General features: G+C 44.8%; 1 protein-coding gene across 1 annotated transcript in view; it reads right to left on the bottom strand.

The window, feature by feature from the left end:
- Positions 1-22114, bottom strand: part of XKR6 (XK related 6) — a 216668-nt gene that overhangs the window by 2623 nt on the left and 191931 nt on the right. The window contains exon 2 of the mRNA XM_061626499.1: positions 13080-13276. Coding sequence (XP_061482483.1) covers positions 13080-13276 — 197 coding nt within the window. The remainder of the gene's footprint in view (positions 1-13079; positions 13277-22114) is intronic.

Here is a 22114-nt window from a genome sequence, read left to right as displayed (position 1 = left end):
ATTCCAACACAGATGCAGACTGGGATAGGTCTCAACTTAAAAGGCTTGTTGAAAGAGGAACATAGAACATAAAGCACATTGAGCTTTCAACTTCCTCCAGAAGTTGGAAGAGTGACACTCTTTCCCAACTACTCTATGTGCTTTTCAAAGCTCAGATTAATTCTACTGGATCCAACATTAACCTAGTGCCTGCAGCACTCATCAAAGGCCCAAGTGTTCCTACAGGCCTAAAAAAGCTGGTGATTCATCTTCTATCCTCCTGGGCCAACTACAATTTGGAAAGTTTTCCAAGAAATAGCATGCTGTGCTGTCTCTTTCCTGCAGCAAGGGCTGTCGTCCGCGGGTACTCACCAAATTCATCTGCCCAAAAGGGAGGCAGAACAACCCCCCAACCCACCCTGCTCATCAAAGTTCCTCTGCCAAAATAACTGGAAGCGGCTTTATGTCAATCAGACCATTGGTCCATCTAGCTCAGTATTATGTGCACTGACTGGCAGCAGGTCTCTGGGGTTTCATAGAGGGAGTCTTTTCCAACCTCATCTGGAGATGCTGCAGACTGAACCTGGGACCTTAAGGAGAGCTGGATCAGGCTAGTGGCCCCTCATAGTCCAGCTTTCTGTTCTCACAGTGGCCAGTCAGTTGCCTATTATGGGAAGCCCACAAGCAGGACCTGAGCTCAAAAGCTCTCTCCCCTCCTGTGGTTTCCAGCAACCGGCATTCAGAGGCATAAGAGAGAGAATGTGGAAATCACGGCTAGTCACTTAGTCCAACATCCTGTTCTCACAGTGGCTTACCAGATGCCCATGGGAAGCCCGCAAGCAGGACCTGAATGCAAGAGCATTCTCCCCTTCCACTGTTTCCAGCAATCGACATTTGAAAACAAACTATCTCTGATAGTGGAGGTGGAGCATAGCGATCAGGATTAATAGCCATTGATATCCCTATGATCCATGAATTTGTCTAAGACTAATCCTTTAAAAAAGTCATTATTTTAAAGCCCTACTGCACGCAAAGCAGATGCTCTATCGCTGAATGTCAATTCTTACCCTAAAAAAAATCAAGGGAGACCGCCTGGGAATCCCGGGTGCTGTAGGCTTAGAGGAAGGCAATGGTAAACCACCTCTGAATACCTCTTACCATGAAAACCCTATGAATATATCCAAAAGATTCATATGGTTGCCATATCCCAGTCTGCTTCTGTGTTGGAATTGCTTTTTAATATGCTTTTAAATCTTTTTTAAAAAATGTTTTTTAACCTTTTTTTAAAAAAAAGTCTACAAAGCTTTTTAAAAAATGTTTTTAAAGTTGTTTTCATAGAATCATAGAATAGTAGAGTTGGAAGGGGCCTATAAGGCCATCCAATCCAACCCCCTGCTCAATGCAGGAATCCAAATCAAACCATTCGCGACAGATGGCTGTCCAGCTGCCTCTTGAATGCCTCCAGTGTCGGAGAGCCCACTACCTCTCTAGTAATTGGTTCCATTGTCGTATGGCTCTAACAGTTAGGAAGTTTTTCCTGATGTCCAGTCAAAATCTGGCTTCCTGAAACTTGAGCCCATTATTCTGTGTCCTGCACTCTGGGATGATCAAGAAGATTATTTAACTGTCCGTTTTTATGATGTTTTAAAGTGTTTTAGTGCTTTTCTTTGCTGCCCTGGGCTCCTGCTGGGAGGAAGGGTATGATATAAATCAAATAATAAATAAATAAATAAACAAAACAAGTCGTAATTGACTTGAAGGCATATAACAGCAACAACATAGTGCAGTGGTTCTCAAACTTTTTTGGTTTGCGGCGCACTGTAAAACATATAAAAATGTTCTGGCGCACTTCGTGTACAAAATTAAAAATATATTAATATATTTTAAACTATGAATAAAAATAAACTATAGAAAACTATTACTTACCCTATACAAATGGGTTTCTTCTCATTTTTAAAATATACTTTCATAATATTTGAGGCACACCTAGCCACCTCTTAGGGCGCACCAGTGTGCCTGGGCGCACCGTTTGAGAATCACTGACATAGTGAGTCAGACCACTGGCCAGTCTAGTTCAGCACTGTCTTATGTTGGTTGGCTGCAGCTCTCTAGAGTTTTAGACACAAGTCTTTCCCAGCCATACCTGAGGATATGCTGGGGTTTAAACCAGGGACCTTCAGCAGGCAAAAAAAGTGCTTTACCACTGAGCTACGGACTAATCTCGACCACCTTAAGGTTGGTCTGCTAGAGAAGCTAACCTTGGCAACCCTTGCTACCTTCCCCTCTGGCTGTAGCACTTCAGACTGCCAGTCAGAGCTGGCATGTGACTGAATGCTCCTCCATACAAAAAATAAAAAGCCATCGTAGAAAGCTGGTACACTAGGGAGGGTGACTCGAGTCCAAACTTCTCCTTGACAGCTAGTTTTCTGTGTGCAAGGTACAGTACTTGTTTTTCCTAGAGGAGCTTTCAGACATGTGAACTGTATGGCAGGACATTCAATTTGTCTTCTACCTGCGGACTGAAGTGTGGCAGGCCAGATACAAGTTGGCTGGCTCCCAGATACAAGGTGTTGTAACTTTTATATATACATACACCACTGAAGAGCTGAAGGCATGTCTGTGCACCCACGGATTTCTGAGCCCTCATCAGCCACATCCCATATATTCCCAGTGTTTTTCTCTGCAATCATGAGGGCTAGAATCTTGCTAATTTTAAAAAAAATGAAGCTGAGATACACTACAAGCTGAAATTCAGGTAATTATCAGCCTGGTCCTTTTAACTGGAGATGCTATTCTGAAAGCAAAGCTAAACCCATCCATAAATGGAAGAGTGGGGAGAACAGGAACTCACAGGCCCCGAGCCTACTCACGCAGGACTGACCCTAAAGATTGTTGTTCCTCCAGTCTTCAGCAGTAACAATTACTTTGAGGGATGAAGAAACACACTCTGCAGTTCTGCATAGATATTAGTGTGATTTAGTTATGATGTGTGTGATTTATGCTTTCCTAAGCTTTCCTGTGATTCGCTAGAAATGACAATAACACTGGGAAAAACAGAAGGGAGTAGAAAAAGAGGAAGACCAAACAACAGATGGATTGATTCCATAAAGGAAGCCACAGACCTGAACTTACGAGATCTGGTTTGTAACAGATGCTATTGGAGGTTGCTGATTCCCAGGGTCGCCATAAGTCGAAATCGAGTTGAAGGCACACAACAAGCTTTCCTGGCTAATGCTTGGGGGGCGGGGGGAGGGGAGACCCTAATTTCCACTGAATTTTTCTAAGGAAGTGTGGCATTACATGGCCAATGAAGTATATACCCACTTCCCTTCCAAGCCCCTCCCCCAAGCCCAAATGCTTACCCTTAAGAAAGGGTGTGTGGATAAACTAGAAGTAGTCTATGCTCTGATAACCTCTAGGTTAGATTGCTGCAATGCATTATATACAGGGCTGCCTTTGAAGACAGCTTGGAAGCTGCAGCAAGTGGAGAATTCAGCAGCCAGACTGTTGACTAGGACCAGATGGGCTGAGCATGCAAAACACCCATGCTGGCTTGACTGCATTGGCTACCGATTACTTTCTGGGGTCAAATCAAAGCGCCGCTTTTGACCTATGAAGTCTCATGTGTCTCAGTACCCCAGTGCTTCAAGGACAGCCTTTCCACATATGGACCTACAACCATCGTCAGAAGCCCTTCTCTGTGTGCAGGGGTGGCAACGAGGAAACAGGCCTTTTCAGTGGTGGCTCCCCATATGAGGAATGCTCTCCCCATGAAAACTGCCTAGCAGCAACATTGCTAGCTTTTATTTATTTATTTATTTATTTATATCCCACCTTTCCTCCCGGCAGGAGTCCAGGGTGGCAAACAAAAGCACTAAAAACTTTAAAACGTCAGAAAAACAAACTTTAAAGCACATTAAAACAAAGCACCTTCAAAAACGTTTCTTAAAAAAAGCTGTCAAAACATTGTCTAAGATTAAAAAGATTTTAAAAAAGAAGGTTTAAGAACACATTAAAAAGCAATTCCAACACAGACGCAGACTGGGATAGCCGGTCTCAACTTAAAAGGCTTGTTGAAAGAGGAAAGTCTTCAATAGGCGCCAAAAAATAACAGAGATGGCGCCTGTCTAATATTTAAGAGGAGGGAGTTCCACAGGGTAGGTGCTGCTAAACTAATGGTCCGCTTCCTATGTTGTGTGGAATGGACCTCCTGATAAGATGGTATCTGCAGGAGGCCCTCACCTGCAGAGCGCAGTGATCGGCTGGGTATGTAAGGGATAAGATGGTCTTTCAGGTATCCCGGCCCCAAGCTGTATAGGGCTTTGTACACCAAAACTAGAACCTTGAACTTGGCCTGGTAGCAAATGGGCAGCCAGTGCAATTCTTTCAGCAGCGGGGTGACATGTTGACGATACCCTGCCCCAGTGAGCAGTGTGACTGCATTTTGCACCAGCTGCAGCTTCTGGACCAACCTCAAGGGCAGCACCACATAGAGCGCATTGCAGTAATCCAGCCTGGAGCTTACCAGTGCGTGGACAACAGTGGTCAGGCTATCCTGGTCCAGAAACGGCCGCAGCTGTCTTACCAGCCGAAGTTGGTAAAAGGCACTCCTAGCCACTGAGGTCACCTGGGCCTCTAGCGACAAAGATGGATCCAGGAGCACCCCCAGACTATGGACCTACTCTTTCAGAGGGAGTACAACCCCATCGAAAGCAGGCAACTGACCAATTATCCGAACACCAAACATTTTATGCACCAGGCTAAGATATTCCATTCCCCCTCCCAGGCTGTAGGCCTTCAACTTAGATTGTAATGTGTTAGGATTTTATGACTAGTTTCCAGGGTTCATTTTTTATTGGGTTATGGTAAGAATCGTCCTTTTCTATTCTTATTGTTGAGCAGCTTTAGAAATTCTTGTTCTATGTATTTGGTTTTAAAAGACTGACATACCTGTAAGCCATTTAGAGACTTTTTTTTGGTAGAAAGCGACGAATAAATGCAGTGAATAATAATAATGACGTGGTATTCAATGAAAAACTTGCACTAGTTCAGGGATTAGTGCTAGTGCAGTGGGATTTCCCCCTCTCTCCTCCCCTTGCGCACCTCCTGCCATCCGCACATCTGCTCCAGAGGTTTGGGGGGATGCACAGAACAAATCAGAGGAGAACACAGAAGGAGACACTCAGTCGTGCAAGGAAAAACCCTAGTGCTGATGGAACGTTCGCCTTCATGCAACATTGAATACAACCCAGTAATAAAAACAAAACAGGAGGGTTCCCAAAAGACAAGAGAGGATTCATCCTTAACTGGAAATGACCGTTTCTTGCTGAAAAGCATGAGATTCTGGTCTCCTCTGCCACCTGAACTGAATCCTACGGTTCCTTGCAGGAACCTGCATTCCCAATTGTGCTTCTTCTTCTGCCTCTTAGCAAGCTGTCCCGGCTGCCTGTTACCGCCTCCTCTTGCTTGTTGTGTTTGCTTGTTTGCAATGAGAGTGGATCAACCGGCCGAGGAGAGGAGGTAGGTTTTACCTGTTTGTTTTCTCCGTGAGCATTCTTGGAAAAAGTCAAAGAGATCTGAGCTCCTGCCCCCCATTGTCTCAAGGTGTGCGTGAATGCCTTGCAAGGCAAGCTGGGGCGGGGGGCAGGAGGAGGAGGATGCGGAGAGCTTGCCAACCATTAGTGATGGCTGGTGTTTCCTTGGTGCGCATCTGGAGACTACAGACTATCATTTCAGTTAATGAGGTCACCGTTTGGACGTACAGCAATGCCTCTCTCTCTCTCTCTCCCCCCCCCTCTTATCTACAAAGTCTTTTTGAGTTTCCCATTTGGGCTGTATTTTCATCCTGTTATTGCATCCAGCTATGGTCTTTTTGGAATGCCAGTGTTACACTAAGCAGCGGTCAGTAGCCTGGATGAAAGCAGGGAGGCATTGTGGACTTGGCCGCTTCCCAATGCCGAGTGTTGCCACCACTTACGGGGAGGAAGAAGAGGAAGGTGACAGGGCAGGGTGCTCAGTGTGGCGCATCAGATACTGCACCAGAGCCAATCTGCTGCTCACACGGAGCTCCCTGCGCCTCTCCGCTCCCTCTCTTGGTAAGTGGCAGCGATGCTAGGCTTTGGGAAGCCAGGTGTGCAACACCACCCCGCCTTCACCGCCACCCTCCCACTCCCCAGCACTGGTGCCTGCTGCTTGTTGGGATTTTTAAGGGGGAAAGCAGTTGTACCAACAGTAGGTTCAGCCAGAGTCAGTGACAGGCAGAGCCAACACAGCAAAGCATTTTCATTGGCCACACCTGGAGGGGATACAGGTTGATCTGCCAATCAGCTGCAAAATCTCTTTGAAGCTGATTTTTTAAAAAATGTACTTGAGCTGCTCTCACCAGGTTTTACAATAAAAACAGGCAGGGTTTGACTAGTGTCGGGTGCCCCCATTTTCAGAAGAGAGAGGCGGAGATGCACTGAAACCGGCAGAACAGGGAGCTATCCTAACCCTAGTTTTCATAGAATCATAGAATAGTAGAGTTGGAAGGGGCCTACAAGGCCATCGAGTCCAACCCCCTGCTCAATGCAGGAATCCAAATCAAAGCATTCCCAACAGATGGCTGTCCAGCTGCCTCTTCAATGCCTCCAGTGTTGGAGAGCCCGCAACCTCTCTAGTAATTGGTTCCATTGTCATATGGCTCTAACAGGAAGTTTTTCCTGATGTCCAGTCGAAATCTGGCTTCCTCTAACTTGAGCCCATTATTCCATGTCCTGCACTCTGGGACGACTGAGAAGAGATCCCGGCCCTCCTCTATGTGACGTTTCATGTACTTAAAGAGTGCTATCCTATCTCCCCTCAGTCTTTTCTCCTCCAGGCTAAACATGCCCAGTTCTTTCAGTCTCTCCTCATAGGGCTTGGTTTCCAGTCCCCTGATCATCTTTGTTGCCCTCCTCTAAACCCCTTCCAGTTTGTCTGCATCCTTCGTGAAGTGCTGAGACCAGAACTGGACGCAGTATTCAAGATGAGGTCTAACCAGTGCTGAATAGAGGGGAACTAGTACTTCACGTGATTTGGAAGATAGAGATCAGATACCATTGCTTGTATCGCTTAATCTGGAAGCCCAGGCAAGTTACTTGGAACGTGTGCCCATGATGAATTCCCTGGTGGAGTATGGTCCCGCCTGTATGAAATGGTCCCCGAAATTGAGTGACACCATGCTAAAATTCCTTCAGTCCGAGGAAGGCTATTGTTTACGCGAATCTATACTAACTGCGCAAACTCCAGATATAGCCTTGGAGCTCTTTCAGAAACTCATCACCTCTATTTGCCACTCGTTAGCTCCAAAAATTACCAGAAGGCTTGGAACTCCTTACTCCAACTCTAAATCATGGTATGACCATGAATGTGTCACCCTTAAAAATCTCCTTTTGTCTAAATATAAAACTTATAGATCTGTAGATTCACCCTCTCTCCCTGAAGAATACCTTGAACTCAAGAGGAGCTATAAAGCCCTAATTAAAACAAAAAAACAGCAGCCTAGGAGAGAGGACTGGAAAAATCTGATCAACGCAGTTAGAAAGAAGAACTCATTGGCCTTTTGGAGATTGGTGTCTAGGGGTGGACAGTCTGCCGCTTCAGCTGCGGATTTCCATATTCCACCTAATGTATGGGAATCCCACTTATTCTCCAAGCCCCTTAGTAAAGATTGTGTATACAAAAAGACCGCTCAATTGAAAATGCTCCCAAAATGGCCTACAGTTTCTGTCTCAGAGATCATCTCCCTTGTTGGCAGACTGAATACGGGCAAGGCTCCAGGAAGCGACAATGTCCCGGCAGAACTCCTCAAGGAGAATGTGGACTGGTGGGCTCCACTTTTGGCAGTGCTCTTCACAAATATAGATTGAACGGCACGTCTCCCAGAGGATTGGAGGTTGGCTATAGTAATCCCAATTTTTAAGAAAGGGAAACGCTCCAACCCAGCCAAATACCGCTAGGGTTGCCATATTGCCCAGTTAGCCGGGTTTTACCTGGATTCTTTGCATGCCACCCGGCGCCCGTTTAGCTCCTTAGCTGGCCCAGATTCTCAGCTTTAATTAAAAAAAAAATTAAGTTTCTAGGTGGTCCGCTTCTCGAGATATACATAAAAATGTCAGCCTCCCACTGACTGTTAAATCTTTTTCCAAACTACTGTATAGCACTTCGTAGCTTTAACGCCGCCCGTTCAGGATTGCAGCCAATCAGTGAAGTGTTTGGTTGACCTGTGGCAGTGTCTAGTAAACCTCATTGCAAGGCCAGAAAATGGTGGTTCCCCCCCCTGTTTATCTGAAAATCTCATAAATTGGGTAAGTATATATATTTCAGTTTTTTCCCCTCTTGTGTGTAGGAGTCAGATCCTGGGCAGTGTTTTCAAAACCTTCCCAATACTTGCTTTTGTGGGGGTAAAAGCGTTGCTAATCCCATATGTCCAGGGTAAATCCCACTGAATTCAATAGGATTTACTTTTGAGTAGACACGGTTATGAATGTGCTGAAAATCAGTGGGACTTTGGAGTGCATGTAAAAAGGAATTGTGTTTGTGTTCTCTTTCTGTCCCCCCCTCCAGTCCTATTTTAAAGTAAGTAGGCAGGGCTTACTTAGGTATTACACTTTTTATTCTGTAGGAAACTAATACTGATTTTTTAAAAACTAATACTGATTTTTCTGCAATGACCAACTGGTCTGACATTAAACTATTATATGGGCTGTATACATCTGCAGTGTGTGTGTGTGTAGTCTTTCCAATAACCCTGTGAGGTAGGGTTGGAAACCAAGGCAGCTCACAACAAGAAATAAAGCCATTTAAAATCCAATAACCATAAAAACAAGTATAAACAGTTGCAAAACAGCATAAAGTGGCATGATTCAGAATTTTGGGTTGTGTGAATGAAGTTGCTTATCACTTGAGGTTGCAGTTCTGTCCCTGTTTGAGTAAGCCCCACTGAATACACTGGGACTTGCTTCTGAATAAATAAACCTAGGATTGCACTGTAAATATATTTACAGTTTGTGTAAATAATAAATATATTTGATAGTCATGCTTATATAAATATTTCTTCATTTATCATATTTTTGGTTAGGAATCCTGGCTGGTTGTGAGATGCTTAGTTTTCTGCCTTACTCATAGGAATCTTGTTGTGGTTGGTATGGTATTACATTTAGGAAAGTGTTACTGCCTTCTGTGTTTTTCCCCCCCTATTTGCATTTCACTTATCTTTAACCTCACTCTGTTACAGCCATAGAAGCAACAGCAGCATATGCAAGATAATTAACTCCCATTAGTGATAAGAGCATTAACTTATAATCATTATTTTAATTAAAACAAGAGGCTTATCAGTACTTTGAAGAGGACCAGATATTTATTTTCTTTCTGAGCCCAGGACTGGGTCTTTCATGATGCCCGGTGGGGGTGGGGGACAGGAGAGTAGTCGATAAGACAGACATCCTGGCATTGGTAATCTAATTAGCAAGGTATGTGTGGGGTTGTTGCACACTTCCAGGCCCAGTTTCATTTTGAGTATGGAGGTGGAACCTGTGTAGATGTGGTTGATCAAAGGGAGAAGAAATTTTGAGTTAAGCAAAGCTCTGCTTTTATAAAACCTAAGAAACATACAGATACTTTGAATGTCTGAGTGCCTGCACCAGTGGAATACTGGAGGAACTTGTAAAACTTGCTGCAACAGTATTTACAACTGAGCATGTAGTGTGAAAGACTCCTTTTCCTAACATTTTGGCTTCTTGTTTTTCTCCACCCACCACATCTCTGAAATATATCGTATATGTAATGGTTAACCGTACTGCTGCCCTGACTTACTTTATGTTTGTTGCTATTTTCTGTTTTTATTATGTTTTTATATTGATTGTGTATTTTTATTGTTTTTATTATATTTGTAAGCTGTCCTGAGCTCTGTTTTTAACAGCAGAAGGGCAGGATATAAATCCTCTTAATCAATCAATCAACATCCCATAGTGTTGGAAACTAGAGTCTAGGCATTTAAGGCTGAAAATGTTAAGTTTTTTTAAAAAAAGATTTCTCACATCTTTCCCCAGTTTTTGGTGGTAATTCCTAGGCACAAAAACAAAACAACTGGACAATCCAAATATCAATATGCAATTGTTTGCATAATATGCAAATAATATGCAAATAATTTGCATAATATGCAAATTAGCCTGCCCAGATTTGTGGAACTGGAATATGGCAACCCTAACTACCACCCAATTAGCTTGTTAAGCACCATCAGCAAGCTCTATGCTTCCCATCTTCTTGATAAATTTGAGGAGTGGTTGGATACTGAGAAAATCCTAGTTGATGAACAGGCTGGTTTCATGGTGGGACGATCCACCCTTGACCAGGGACTGGTCTTACAGCATCTTGTGGAGAAGTATATGTCTCCCTCGGGTGGAACTCTATATGCAGCGTTCATTGATTTTAAATCAGCTTTCGATCTGATTCCCAGGAACAGACTATGGGAAAAATTGAGGGAACATAATATAGATGAGCGACTTCTCCTATTAATTCAAGGCCTACACACGAACACCTATCTAAAGGTTAGGTGTAACCATGCGGGACAGTTAACTGCACCCATCCCGACTTACAATGGTGTTAAACAGGGCTGTGTTCTCGCACCATCACTATTCAACTTTTACATTAACCCACTAACTAAACATCTTGCTAGGGAAAATGTTCACCCGCCTATATTGGCGGGAAGGCCATTGTCATGCCTTTTGTATGAGGATGATGCTGCCCTCCTGTCCCTATCCTGTGTGGGTCTACGTCGCCTTCTGAGAGCACTTAGTCGCTTCTGCAAGACAGAACTTCTTACAATTAACTACGAAAAATCTAAGATCGTAGTATTTACACGGAAGAAACTCAAACATCATTGGAGGCTGAATAATCATCCAATTGAACAAGTCCCCCTTTTCAGATATTTGGGGATTATTTTTCATTCGTCGGGCTCCTGGAATTTCCATCTAAGAAACTCAGCTGAAAGTGCACAGAGAAGCATTAGGGCTCTTCTCTCTTTTTTCTTCTTCAAGGGGGGCCAATACATCCAAGCAGCAATGCTAGTCTTAAATACGTAGTCGTACCCTAACTCCTATACGGTTCCCAATTGTGCACCCAGGGTGATTACACCCCCCTGGAATGTGCGCAATCTAAATTTCTCAGGAACATTTTGGGCTTACCTTGCTGCGTCCCAAATGTTGCATTACGCCAGGAGTTATATACTTTGCTGGTTGAGACCAGGGCTCGGATCTATCAGATAAACTTGTGGCTAAAGCTGATTTTTTTTCCCCTGGGACTCGCCCCACTAACTCTTATTGACCCTTATCAATTGCGCTGGAAACGTGCGGTGAATTTTAAATTGCTGTCTATGGGCTTCTCATGGGCAGCAGTATTACATATGGGATATTTTAAAGCCAAAGACCTGACCTTGTTACGCATCAGAGACACTGAACTACAGCATAACATGAGCCAATTGTCAGCATCCCCCAATATCGGGTTTAGCGTGAGAGCTCCTGCTGTATTAGAGGGGAGATATAAGAAAGTGCCTTTCAAGGAACAGTTATGTCTCTGTGGCTCTGGAGCGGTGGAAGGGGTAGAACATGTTATATTACATTGTTCTCTATATACAGACCTCCGCACTCTGAAGATTTAGATCTTCCGAAGATAATCAGGTACAGATTTTACTTGACGACTGCGATCCATTTATTACGGGGAGGGTAGCAAGATTCTGTGCTGCAGCCATGGCACACAGAAAGTGTCTGGCCCAAACATTTTAATATTTGTTGTAATTACCCAGTACCTGTTCTGCAAATGTATATAATTCTGCTATTTTAAATGTGCTGGTCTTGGACCGAAATAAATGAATTGATTTGGAAACTATACTTCTGTTAATGCAGCCTAATATAGCATTTGCCTTTTTTGCAGCCACATCACACTGTTGGCTCATATTCAGCTTGTGATCAACAACAATTCCAAGATCCTTCTCACATGTCGTGCTGCTGAGCCAAGTATCCCCCATCTTATAACTGTGCATTTGGTTTCTTTTTCCTAAGTGTAGAACTTTGCATTTATCCCTGCTGAATTTCATTCTGTTGTTTTCAACCCAATGCTCCAGCCTATCAAGGTCCCTTAGAATTTTCTTTCTGTCTTCCATGGTATTAGCTATGCCCCCCGATTTTGTATCATCTGCAAATTTGATAAGCATGCTTTGTACCTCCTCATCCGAGACATTAATAAAAATGTTGAAGAGCACTGGGCCCAGGACCGAGCCCTGTGGTACCCCACTCATTACTTCCACCCAGTTTGAGAAGGAACCATTGATAAGCACTCTTTGAGTATGATTCTGGAGCCAACTGTGGATCCATCTAATAGTTGTTCTATCCAGCCCACATTTAGCTAGCTTGCCCCATCCTCTTCTCTGCTGAGCTCTGCAACGACAAGACTGAGACGTAGGAGGAAGGTGACAGTCAGTGCCACCCCCTGGACTGGTTGTAAGTACGAAGGCAGGCAGGGGCTGGCTGAGGGCAGACCGACATTGGTGGGGCTGTGCCCCATGTACCCCATGGATCAGCCTCCTCAGATTTATGTGCAATATAATATCTTCCATTACTTTTGGACTGGCATAATTACCGTCAATTACCTTGACTGTGGCTTTCCATACCTCCCTCACTCCCCCCCCCACTTTTGTGAAGAATCTAGACTAGAGATGTGAACATCGGGAGGGGGGGAAGAAGAGTTTATTTTCAGTTTCCCCCCCAGTTTTTCCAGGCCTTCACATCTCTGGTCTAGATGTCACACTGAAAGAGGAGAGATGGGTCAGGCATTTATTTGTGCCTCACCTTCGCCTCCTCTCTGGGAATGCCCGGCTTTTCATCCTGATCAGCCAAGGGAACTGGAGGGAATTGAAATGTGCAGAGGCTTTGCAGGACAGGAAGCAGAGCTAGCCTTGCCACACAGAGGGTGGGGATCCCTGTGGCCGCGACGTTCTAGGCCACCAGGATGAATTGAGGGGGGCAAACCTTGGCAGTATGGAAGTGAATCTCCCCCCTCCTCACCCCCCCCATCAGGTGACTTACATGGCAAGGTTTCTGCGCGGTTCTTTTGGATCATTATGCAGAGCTGTAGCACCAATTGGGGGGCGCTCTCCAGGAAAGTCTCTAAGAGGCGCAGCATGTTGACATCTGCATACTCGTACATCATAGCCCAGTAAAAACGCCGCTGGTGTTCCTTTCGCCTCTGGCTCTGGATCCCCAGGTACATGGTCCGGATATACCTGCGGAGATGGAAGGAAGGGTGGGCTAAAGGTGAGCTCATCAGGACAAGACAGGATTAAAACGGCATCAATTTGGCTCTATCTGTCTGTTGCGTTTCCCCTTCCCATACTCGAAAAATAAGTTGGGTAAGAATAAAATATATTAGAATGCTTCTAAATAATATGAGAAAATAAAAAGGAACTTTAATCCCATGTAAGAATATTAAAGTGTGGTCAAAACAGATAAAATTACTATGTGAATATAATAACAAGTTGACTTTTTGACCCGATGGGTCTTTGTCAGTGGTCAGAAGAATATTATGTACAACTTGGTCACAGAAAATATGCCCACTAAGTTACTCTGTCTAATCGATATGGTGAGTTAATCACTCATGTAGCTCACAATCATAAGACTGTGATGCACAAATTGAGATGGTATATAAGTTAGCATAGGAAGTTGTGTGCTTTTCTAATTGTTAAAATATGTTTTTTTAATAATATGTTTTTAACCCTTTTTTAAAGGATGTTTTTAAAGCTTTTTTTGTAAAAAAAAGTTTTTAACATTGTTTTGTTTTAATGTATTTCAAAGTCTGTTTTTATGATGTTTTAAAGTGTTTTTAGTGTTTCTGTTTACTGCCCTGGGCTCCTGCTGGGAGGAAGGGCGGGATATAAATCAAATAATAAATAAAATAATTAATAAATAACGATTATGCCCAGTCAACTACACTTTGGGGGCATCTTTCAAATCTTAGATATCCAATTCCCAGCTTCTCCCCCTTTCTATGTCTACATTTTAGGGCTATCACTCAATTAAAAGAAATTGCATGAGTGTTAGTGATTAATCAGTGAATGAATAAATGAACAAACTATTGGTGTTATGCTGTGCTAGTCCTACTCAGAATAGACCCATTGAAATTAATAGACATGTCTAAATTAGGCTCATTAATTTCAATGGGTCTACTCTGAGTAGAGCTTAATTGAATAAAACCCTCAATTTGCATGTGAAAAAAAAGTTCCCCTGGAAAAGGCAAAGTTCTCCAAACAACCTGTTGATCCTGATTTGCTTGCACAAAGCTTATGCAGTGGCTAGACTATGGTTGTGGGCACACTAGTTGGTTCAAAAGCAGCCAGAATGGTTTTTCTGGCTGCGTTTTGAAGCAACACTTTGTACACCACACCTTCCTTCCCCACTGTTTTTTTCTTTTACTGTAGTAAAAGTTTCAGTTCAGTGCGCTTCATGAATCTACCTAGAGCTTACTCAGAATTCAGCATCCCTCTCTAGAACTACCTAGGCACAACTTCGCGGCTTTAACAGGTTTTATTTTACTATTTTTATTTATTACAGCATTTGATTTATATCCCTTCCTCCCAGCAGGAGCCCAGGGTGGCAAACAAAAGCACTAAAAACACTTGAAAACATCAGAAAAACAGACCTTAATATACATTAAAACAAAACAACTTTAAAAACATTTTTTTAAAAAAAGCTTTAAAAGCATCTTAAATAAAGAGGGTTAAAAAACCATACTGTTTAGAGAATTTTTTTTAAAAAAAACACGTTAAACAGGTTGACTCAGTCACTACTTGCTCCGCCCCCCTCGCCTGGCTTAAGTAAGGCTGGGCAGGCACCCAGCTTGCGTGCGCCCCATGTCACTGTTGGGTGCGCACAGGTAAGCAGAGACTGTGTCTGTTGATTCTCCCCCCTTGGATGTCTCCTGGCACAAGGTGAAGGTGGAGCCTCTGTCACCGTCCCGTCTTCCCCCTCCAAGGAAGGAGGCCCGTCTGCTGGCAGCACAGGTAAGGTGACGGGAAGAGAGGAAATTCAGACTGAGGAACAGCCGGCTGGCCCGGCTGAGTCTCCGCAGGGGCATCGGGAGTTGTTGGGGCTGAACTGCCAAAGTCCAAGGCGGGAGTTTCTCCTGAGTCCCCCTCCCTACTTGGGCCCTTCCCGCCTGAACATCCCACTCTGAGTCCTCCTCACATGCTTCATCCTCGTCCATCCGGCAGCTCTGGGCAGGGCACATGACAAGCTTTTAGATTTGGGGGATATTTTTTTAAAAAAGAAATTGTTTGGCATTCTCATTGGGAGGGCTGTGTTCCAGTAGCGCCAGTGGACCAGCCTCCATTGCCATCTTGATATACTTTTATGAAAGTGTGGATTATAAATAGGCCAATAAATAAATAAATAAGGGGTGTTACTACCCCGCAGGTTAAATTTTCTAGAAAGCCCATGGGACGCCATGTCTTCTCTAGGGACGCTCCAAGCAGTACAGATGACCCAGCGATAGTCGGGCAGTAGCATTGTGCCATTGCAAGCAGTCATGAGGCCTCAAAGAAAAAAAGTTTTAAAAGCAACGGGGAGGGAAATACCCTCAGTTACCTTGCAAAGTTAAAGTAAGCGGCTAACCCCAAGCCTCCTGAAAATGTCAGGGGAATTTCTCCTGGCCCCCTGAAAATCACCTCTCTCTTGCAGGAGGCAAACAGGCCCACAAAAATGGAGGTAGTTTTCAGGTCCCATGTAGTAAAATGCAGCTCTTTATGTTCCTGTTTCTGAAATGTTGGAGTGCATGCATCACATGCCCCAGATTTCTGTCTTGATACTGAAAATGGGTTTTTGTGGTCCAAGGAATTCATCCCTCTTTCCTTGTGTTTACAAAACAGCAACAGCAGGAAAACAAGGCCTACTTTGGTGTGTGTGTGTGGGGGGGGTGGCATTCGCTGACAGAGCAAACAGGAAATGATTCAGATCTGCCACAAGGTGGCGATCAGCTCTAATCACAGAGAGCATTTGGAAATTTAGATGGAAACCATGAACTGGATAAAAACTCGTCATTTTTCCATTCCACTGTGATGCTGCACTGAATTTTGATGAGGTTTGATGTCACTGTGAAAGGCGCCATGCAGGAATTGAGGAGGAAGAGGAGGAGAAAGAGGAGGGGAGGAATGATTGCAAATCTCAAGAGCTGATTACTGCAATGCACTCTGTGTGGGGCTACCCTTGGGCCTGGTCTGGAGCAGTGGTGGCTGGGGGCTCCATGTTAGTGGGGCAGTGGAATCCACTCCGGGTGTTAGTCTGAACTTTTGAGGAGCTGCCCAAGGTGCTGAAACACTGGTCTGGAGGCTCCAGCTGGTGCAAAATGCTGTGGCTATACTGTTGATGGGAACACTATTGTCTGCACATAACTCTGGTACTCAAAAGCTTACATTGGCTGCCTATAATGGTACCGGGCCAAGTTCTTGTATTAATTTACAAGGCCTTTAAGAACTTGGATCCAGAACCACCTGATCCCTTATATCCCTGCCCAATCAATGAGATATTTGGGGTATCACTATTAGTGGTCCCACATGGCTCAGAGGCACAGCTCATATCCACTAGGATCCCATGCATTCAGTATTGTGGGCCTGATTTACTGAATAACCTTCCAGATGAGGTCAGACAGGCTGCGCCTTCTGTTGAACCTTCAGTGCATATTGAAGACTTTTTTTTATTCCAGCAGGTATTCTAACTGAAGTCTGATATTATAGTTTTAACTCATTTTTAGTTACTGTATTGAGTCTAGTGTACACTGCCGAGAGATGACTGTAATTAAGTGGTATATACATTGTAGAAATAAATCCCCCCTTCCTTCCATTCTTTCATTAAATTGTTGGGACTGTTCACAGCCGCTATCCTCCATCTACTGCTGCTTGGGTGCCATGCTTTAAAAATACAACAAAATTTGAAAGGGCTTTTGAACTGCACAAATCACATCCATCAGGGATCAGATTGTAATCGTGATGACATCATAGTGCCATAGAGGCAATCAGATTTGGCTCACTGAGGGCAAACAAAGGGGAGAAGGGGAGAGGCAACATGTCCCAATTTCTAAGGCTACAGCTCAGTGGAAGAGCATTTGCGTTGCTTGAAGAAGGTCCTAAGTTCAATCCTTGGCATCTCCAGGTAGGACTAGAAGAGACTCCTGTCTGAAGCCCCCTTCACCCTGGCTTTTGACACCTGAGATGCACATTTGTAGGACCCTGTTGCGCCCCAGGAGTTAGCTCAGGGGGAGGAGTCAGATGAGGACAAGGTCCCTGGGAGCATTGAAGGAGGGGAGAGCACAGTCGGCCCACAGACTCCCTCGGCCAGCCCCTCCATCGAGGCAGTTCCCGCTCCACCTGCAAGCCCCCCACCTCAGCCATTGGGAAGCGACCCCTTGCGTGTGCCAACCACACCCCCGCCAGAATCCCCATCTGGCACTTCAAACTCTTCCCTGCCAATCAGCTTCCTGCTCCCTAGTGAAGCCCCGCTGTCAGATGGGCTGTTGGAGGCTCACCCCCCCTCACCCCACATGAGACAACACAAGAAAAGGGACCTTGAGAGGGTGGAACTTCAGAAGAGCCGTCGTTTACGGGCAAAGACCTTCCCTACTTAAGCAGGTGCCCGCCCAGGCTTCTGTGCTGATTCATCTCTCCCTACGTACTGCAGAGACTGTTTAGGTGGCTTAGCTAGGGAAAGTAGTGAGCTAGAGTAGACAGGTTTATGAAATGCACTGCTTTGGATATAATCATCACTCTAAGAAAAAGAGAATCAAATCAAGCCTCGCCTCCGTCTCGTGTCTCGGGCTGTGGGCAGGACAGGCCCTCTCTAGCTGTGATTGTAATTTGTTTTAAACTGTTTTTGGTAACATATTTTATATTGTTGTGACCCACCCTAGGATGCTGGTGAAGGGTAGATGCTGATGCTGATGATAATAATAATAATAATAATAAAGGTTGTGCGCCTCCCCAATCTCCGAGTGATGCGATTTCTTGGGGTCCCTGTGCTCACCCTGGGTTTGGTTTCCTTGGGAAGAAGGTCAGTGGAGACTCTGGTGTCAATGAAATATGGTTTATTTATTTACACACATTCCAACCTGAGTTTAGGATGGAGGGGTTCAAGGCATCAGCAGTCCAATATCCAGTTTTTCCATCAGGGTTACAGGAGGCATCCTAAAGCCATGGCGCAGAGAGCCAGTCCCTCTGCCTGCTTCCAGTTCCCAGCCATTCCAAGCACACTAAAAACAGAAGCCTCTCTTTGGCCCCAGGAGCGGGGTTTCTCCTGAAGAGTTTCAATGACAAAAGGATCTTCCTGGCCCATTCACCAGTTGCTGGGCACCTGATAGACCCATTAACAAACCTGGCCACTCTATTAGCTTTACAAAAGAAACTCATCTGACCAGCAGAGCGAGCTTCTCACCCCAAGGCACAGGATTCCAAATCAGAGGCTGGAAGGGGACTCATAGAAACCATCCATTTCAACCCCCAAACTCACAACACTAATAATAGCTATAGTTATGGCTATGGTTGTGGTTTGTTTTATTGTTATTGGCTTCCCACAGACATCCGGTTGGCCACTGTGTGGACAGAAAGCTGGACTGGATGGGTCATTGGCCTGATTCAGCAGGATCTTCTCACATTCTTATTAGTTTGGGATGCAATACTCTGCCAAAAAGAAGAGTGTATTTCACCCCCTACCCATTCATTAACTCCATCCCAGTTAGGGCTCAGTACTTCGGAGTGCAAAGGCCCCACAGCTACTGGCCTCCATTATAACCAGGCACCGATGAATGCCAGATTGATGACCCCTGGACAAATTCACGCAGAACTGTCCTTGTACAGTTGAAGTATAAATCAAACTAGATAAAGATAATGATATTTGCAGAGCCGTTGGCCAGATTTGATGGCTCTAGCTATCAGTGCACCATGGTTGCTTGAACAGCACAAGAGGGGGGATACTGATCTTAAGAGTCTAGGGAGTCTTTTCCCACATGCAATAAGTTGCTGGGGAATGTCAAGTGCCAGTCTTTATAAGGAATGAGCTCTTTGCATGTCAGCATGGGGGTGCCAGGGTCTGAAAGAGTTCGGCCTGGGGCTGAACGATGCAATGGGGCAGATCTACAGGAAGATCAGTCAGGAGATACTAGCAGGCGGGCCTGATCTGAGGAGTCTCAAAGGAAGGGGCTGGATGCAGGCAGTGAAGACTGGTGCCTCCGATGTCAGTGGGACAGTGAATCTGCTCTGGGTTTTAGCATAGAATCAGAGAGCTGTCCAAGATGCTGAAACCTATTCCCAAAATAGGTTTCAGCACCTTGGACAATTCCTTGAAATTTTGGACTAAAACTTACAAGTGGATACACTGTCAGTGGGGCAGTGAAGAGTAGTAGTAGTAATAGTAGTGGATTATATTTCTATCCCACCTTTCCTCCAAGGAGCTCAAAGTGGTGCTCCTGGGTTTTCCCCTCTAAAAATTCTAATGAAATTTAATTCGCATTTTAGCGCAAATATATCCTAATGTACACGTGTTTGCAATTTTGCCTAATATGCACATTTTTGTATAGCAACTTTTCCTCATTTTCACTAGCATATGGATGTTTGTGCACACATCCCCCTAATATATGCATTTTTAGCATATTACCTGGTTGGACTGCATATTACTGGAGAACTGAACTGCAGAATCTGGAAATGTGCACATTTTGAAGAATGGCTGTCTTTCAGTTTGCATACTGTTCCATAAAGTGTGAATTTGGTCGGTTTGTCTTTCAATGAGAACTGGATCAAATTCCTCCCCATCCCTAGTTGTGTTTATTTGACAACCCATCTTGTAGCTACAGGCGACACAAAATGCCATGTGTGTAAGTGAGCTTGCGGAAGGGAGACATGAGCCACACTCACACCTGACATTTATTCCACTATTTTTCCACTTTAAACCATTATGGCTTCCCCTGAAGAATCCTGGGAAGTGTAGTTTATGAAGGGTGCTGACTGAGAGTTGTTAAGAGACTCCTATTCCCCTCACAGAGTACAATTCCCTGGGTGGTTAAACAATCAATCCCTCTTCCCAGGGCATTCTGGGAATTGTAGCTTCATGAGCGGAACAGGGGATCTCGGTCTGCGACCTTCAGAAACTACACTTCGCAGGATTGTTTGGGGGAACCTATGGCTGTATAAGGTGGAATAAATAGATGGTGTTAATGTGGCTTAGATCTCTCCAGTCCTCTTCCACAAGCCCATTTGGCTTCCATGTTGGCCAGAGAGGAAGCGAAGCCTCCCCCTCCTCTTCTCAATCCCTTCTTTGCCAGCCTGCTTGGTTTGTTCATTTGTGGACGGTCTTCGATTCCGACTTATGGGCGACCCTATGAACAGGGTTTTCATGGTAAGTGGTATTCAGAGGGGGGTTACCATTGCCTTTCGCAGAGGCTGAGAGGCAGTGACTGGCCCAAGGTCGCCCAGTGAGCTTCACGGCTGTGTGGGGATTCAAACCCTGGTCTCCCAGGTTGTAGTCCAGCACCTTAACCACTACACCACACTGCCTCTCTTCGCCTGCTTGGTAGAAGGCCTTAAAACACACACACAGACACATGCACACCCCCTCTAGCCTGCCAATAGTACTATTTATAAAGCCCCGATAGCACTTACGGCTCATTGGAATGTAGAACGTCCTTATGCCGAGTCAGTCTAGCTCAGTAGTGTCTGCTCTGACGGGCAGAGGGTCTCCAGGGTTTCAAGGGGGGAACCTTAAGAGCCCGACCTGCACATGGCGGGATTGAACTGGGGACCTGCTGCATGCAAGGTAGATGTTCTGCCACTGAGCTACGGTCCTTCAGAGGAACCAGGGTGAGCCACACAGGTACCTGGGCAAATAATACTGCTCCTTCTTCCTTCACCAGAAGGGGGAGACAGTGTGCAGACCAGGAAGGTCCTCATTTGAGTCCTGCCTGACCTTGACACTGGTAAGAGTGTTTTGTTTTGTTTTACTTATTATAATTGTATTCAGCCTTTCCCTCAGTGAACTCAAGTTGACATGCACACTTCTTCCCCCACCTCTTCTCCTCACAACAACCCTGTGAGGTAGGTCAGGCTAAGAGTTTGTAACTGGCCCAAGGTCACCCATTGAGCTTTATGGCTGAGTAGAAATTTGAACCCTGATCTCCTCAGGTCCTAGTTTGACACTTCAATCACTCCAACTACTTGCTTTTCCTCCAAGGAGTTCTCCCCCCCCCCATTTTACCCTCATGATGTTCCTGGGGAAAACAGAAGGGAGTAGAAAAAGAGGAAGGCCAAACAAGAGATGGGTTGATTCCATAAAGGAAGCCACAGACATGAACTTACAAGATCTGAACAGGGTGGTTCATGACCGATGCTATTGGAGGTTGCTGATTCATAGGGTCGCCATAAGTCTAATCGACTTGAAGGCACATAACAACAACAACAAAGTTCCTTTGAGGTATATTTTCCTTCCTCACTCAAAACTAGAATGCGGGCTTATCCAATGATGAGAAATTCAGGGCAGACAAAATGAAGGAAAAGAAACAGGGCATAAGGCCTGAAAGTAACAATGAAGAAGTAGTAGTAGTAATCATTTATATTATATTCAAATATTTGAAATGCCCCACAGTCATTATCTCAGTAATCTTGGCAACAGAGTTCTCAAACTGGGTGCTCTGCAGACATTTTGCATTAAAATCTCCATCAGCCACAGCCAATACCAGGCAGGGTAGCTGTACAACAAGCCTTTAAGCTAGATCAGTATTAATGTACCTACATTGTAGATCAGGAGTGGGGGACCTGTGGCCCTCCAGAGATCCCTCCAGAGAGACTACCACTCCCATCATCCCTGACAACCGTCCACTCCATTTGGGGCTGATGAGAGTCCGGCAACCTCTCATGGCCACAGATGTTCCCCCATCCCTCTTGTTTGCCCATGGCCACCTCCTGAGTATAAAGCAGAAGCAAGATGTGTAGAAGCCCCTTCTTGGTTTACAGCTCTGTCTCTTATAGTCATGCACCCGAAGTTCAGAGAGAGGAAGCTTACAATGGCAAACCCAAAGTTACTCCCAGAGCTTA

The sequence above is a fragment of the Rhineura floridana genome, chromosome 4, assembly GCF_030035675.1.
Source record: "Rhineura floridana isolate rRhiFlo1 chromosome 4, rRhiFlo1.hap2, whole genome shotgun sequence".
In the NCBI taxonomy this organism is placed as follows: domain Eukaryota; kingdom Metazoa; phylum Chordata; class Lepidosauria; order Squamata; family Rhineuridae; genus Rhineura; species Rhineura floridana.
The sequence above is the reverse complement of the archived record's forward strand: the minus strand, read 5'-3'. Positions and strand labels throughout refer to the sequence as shown.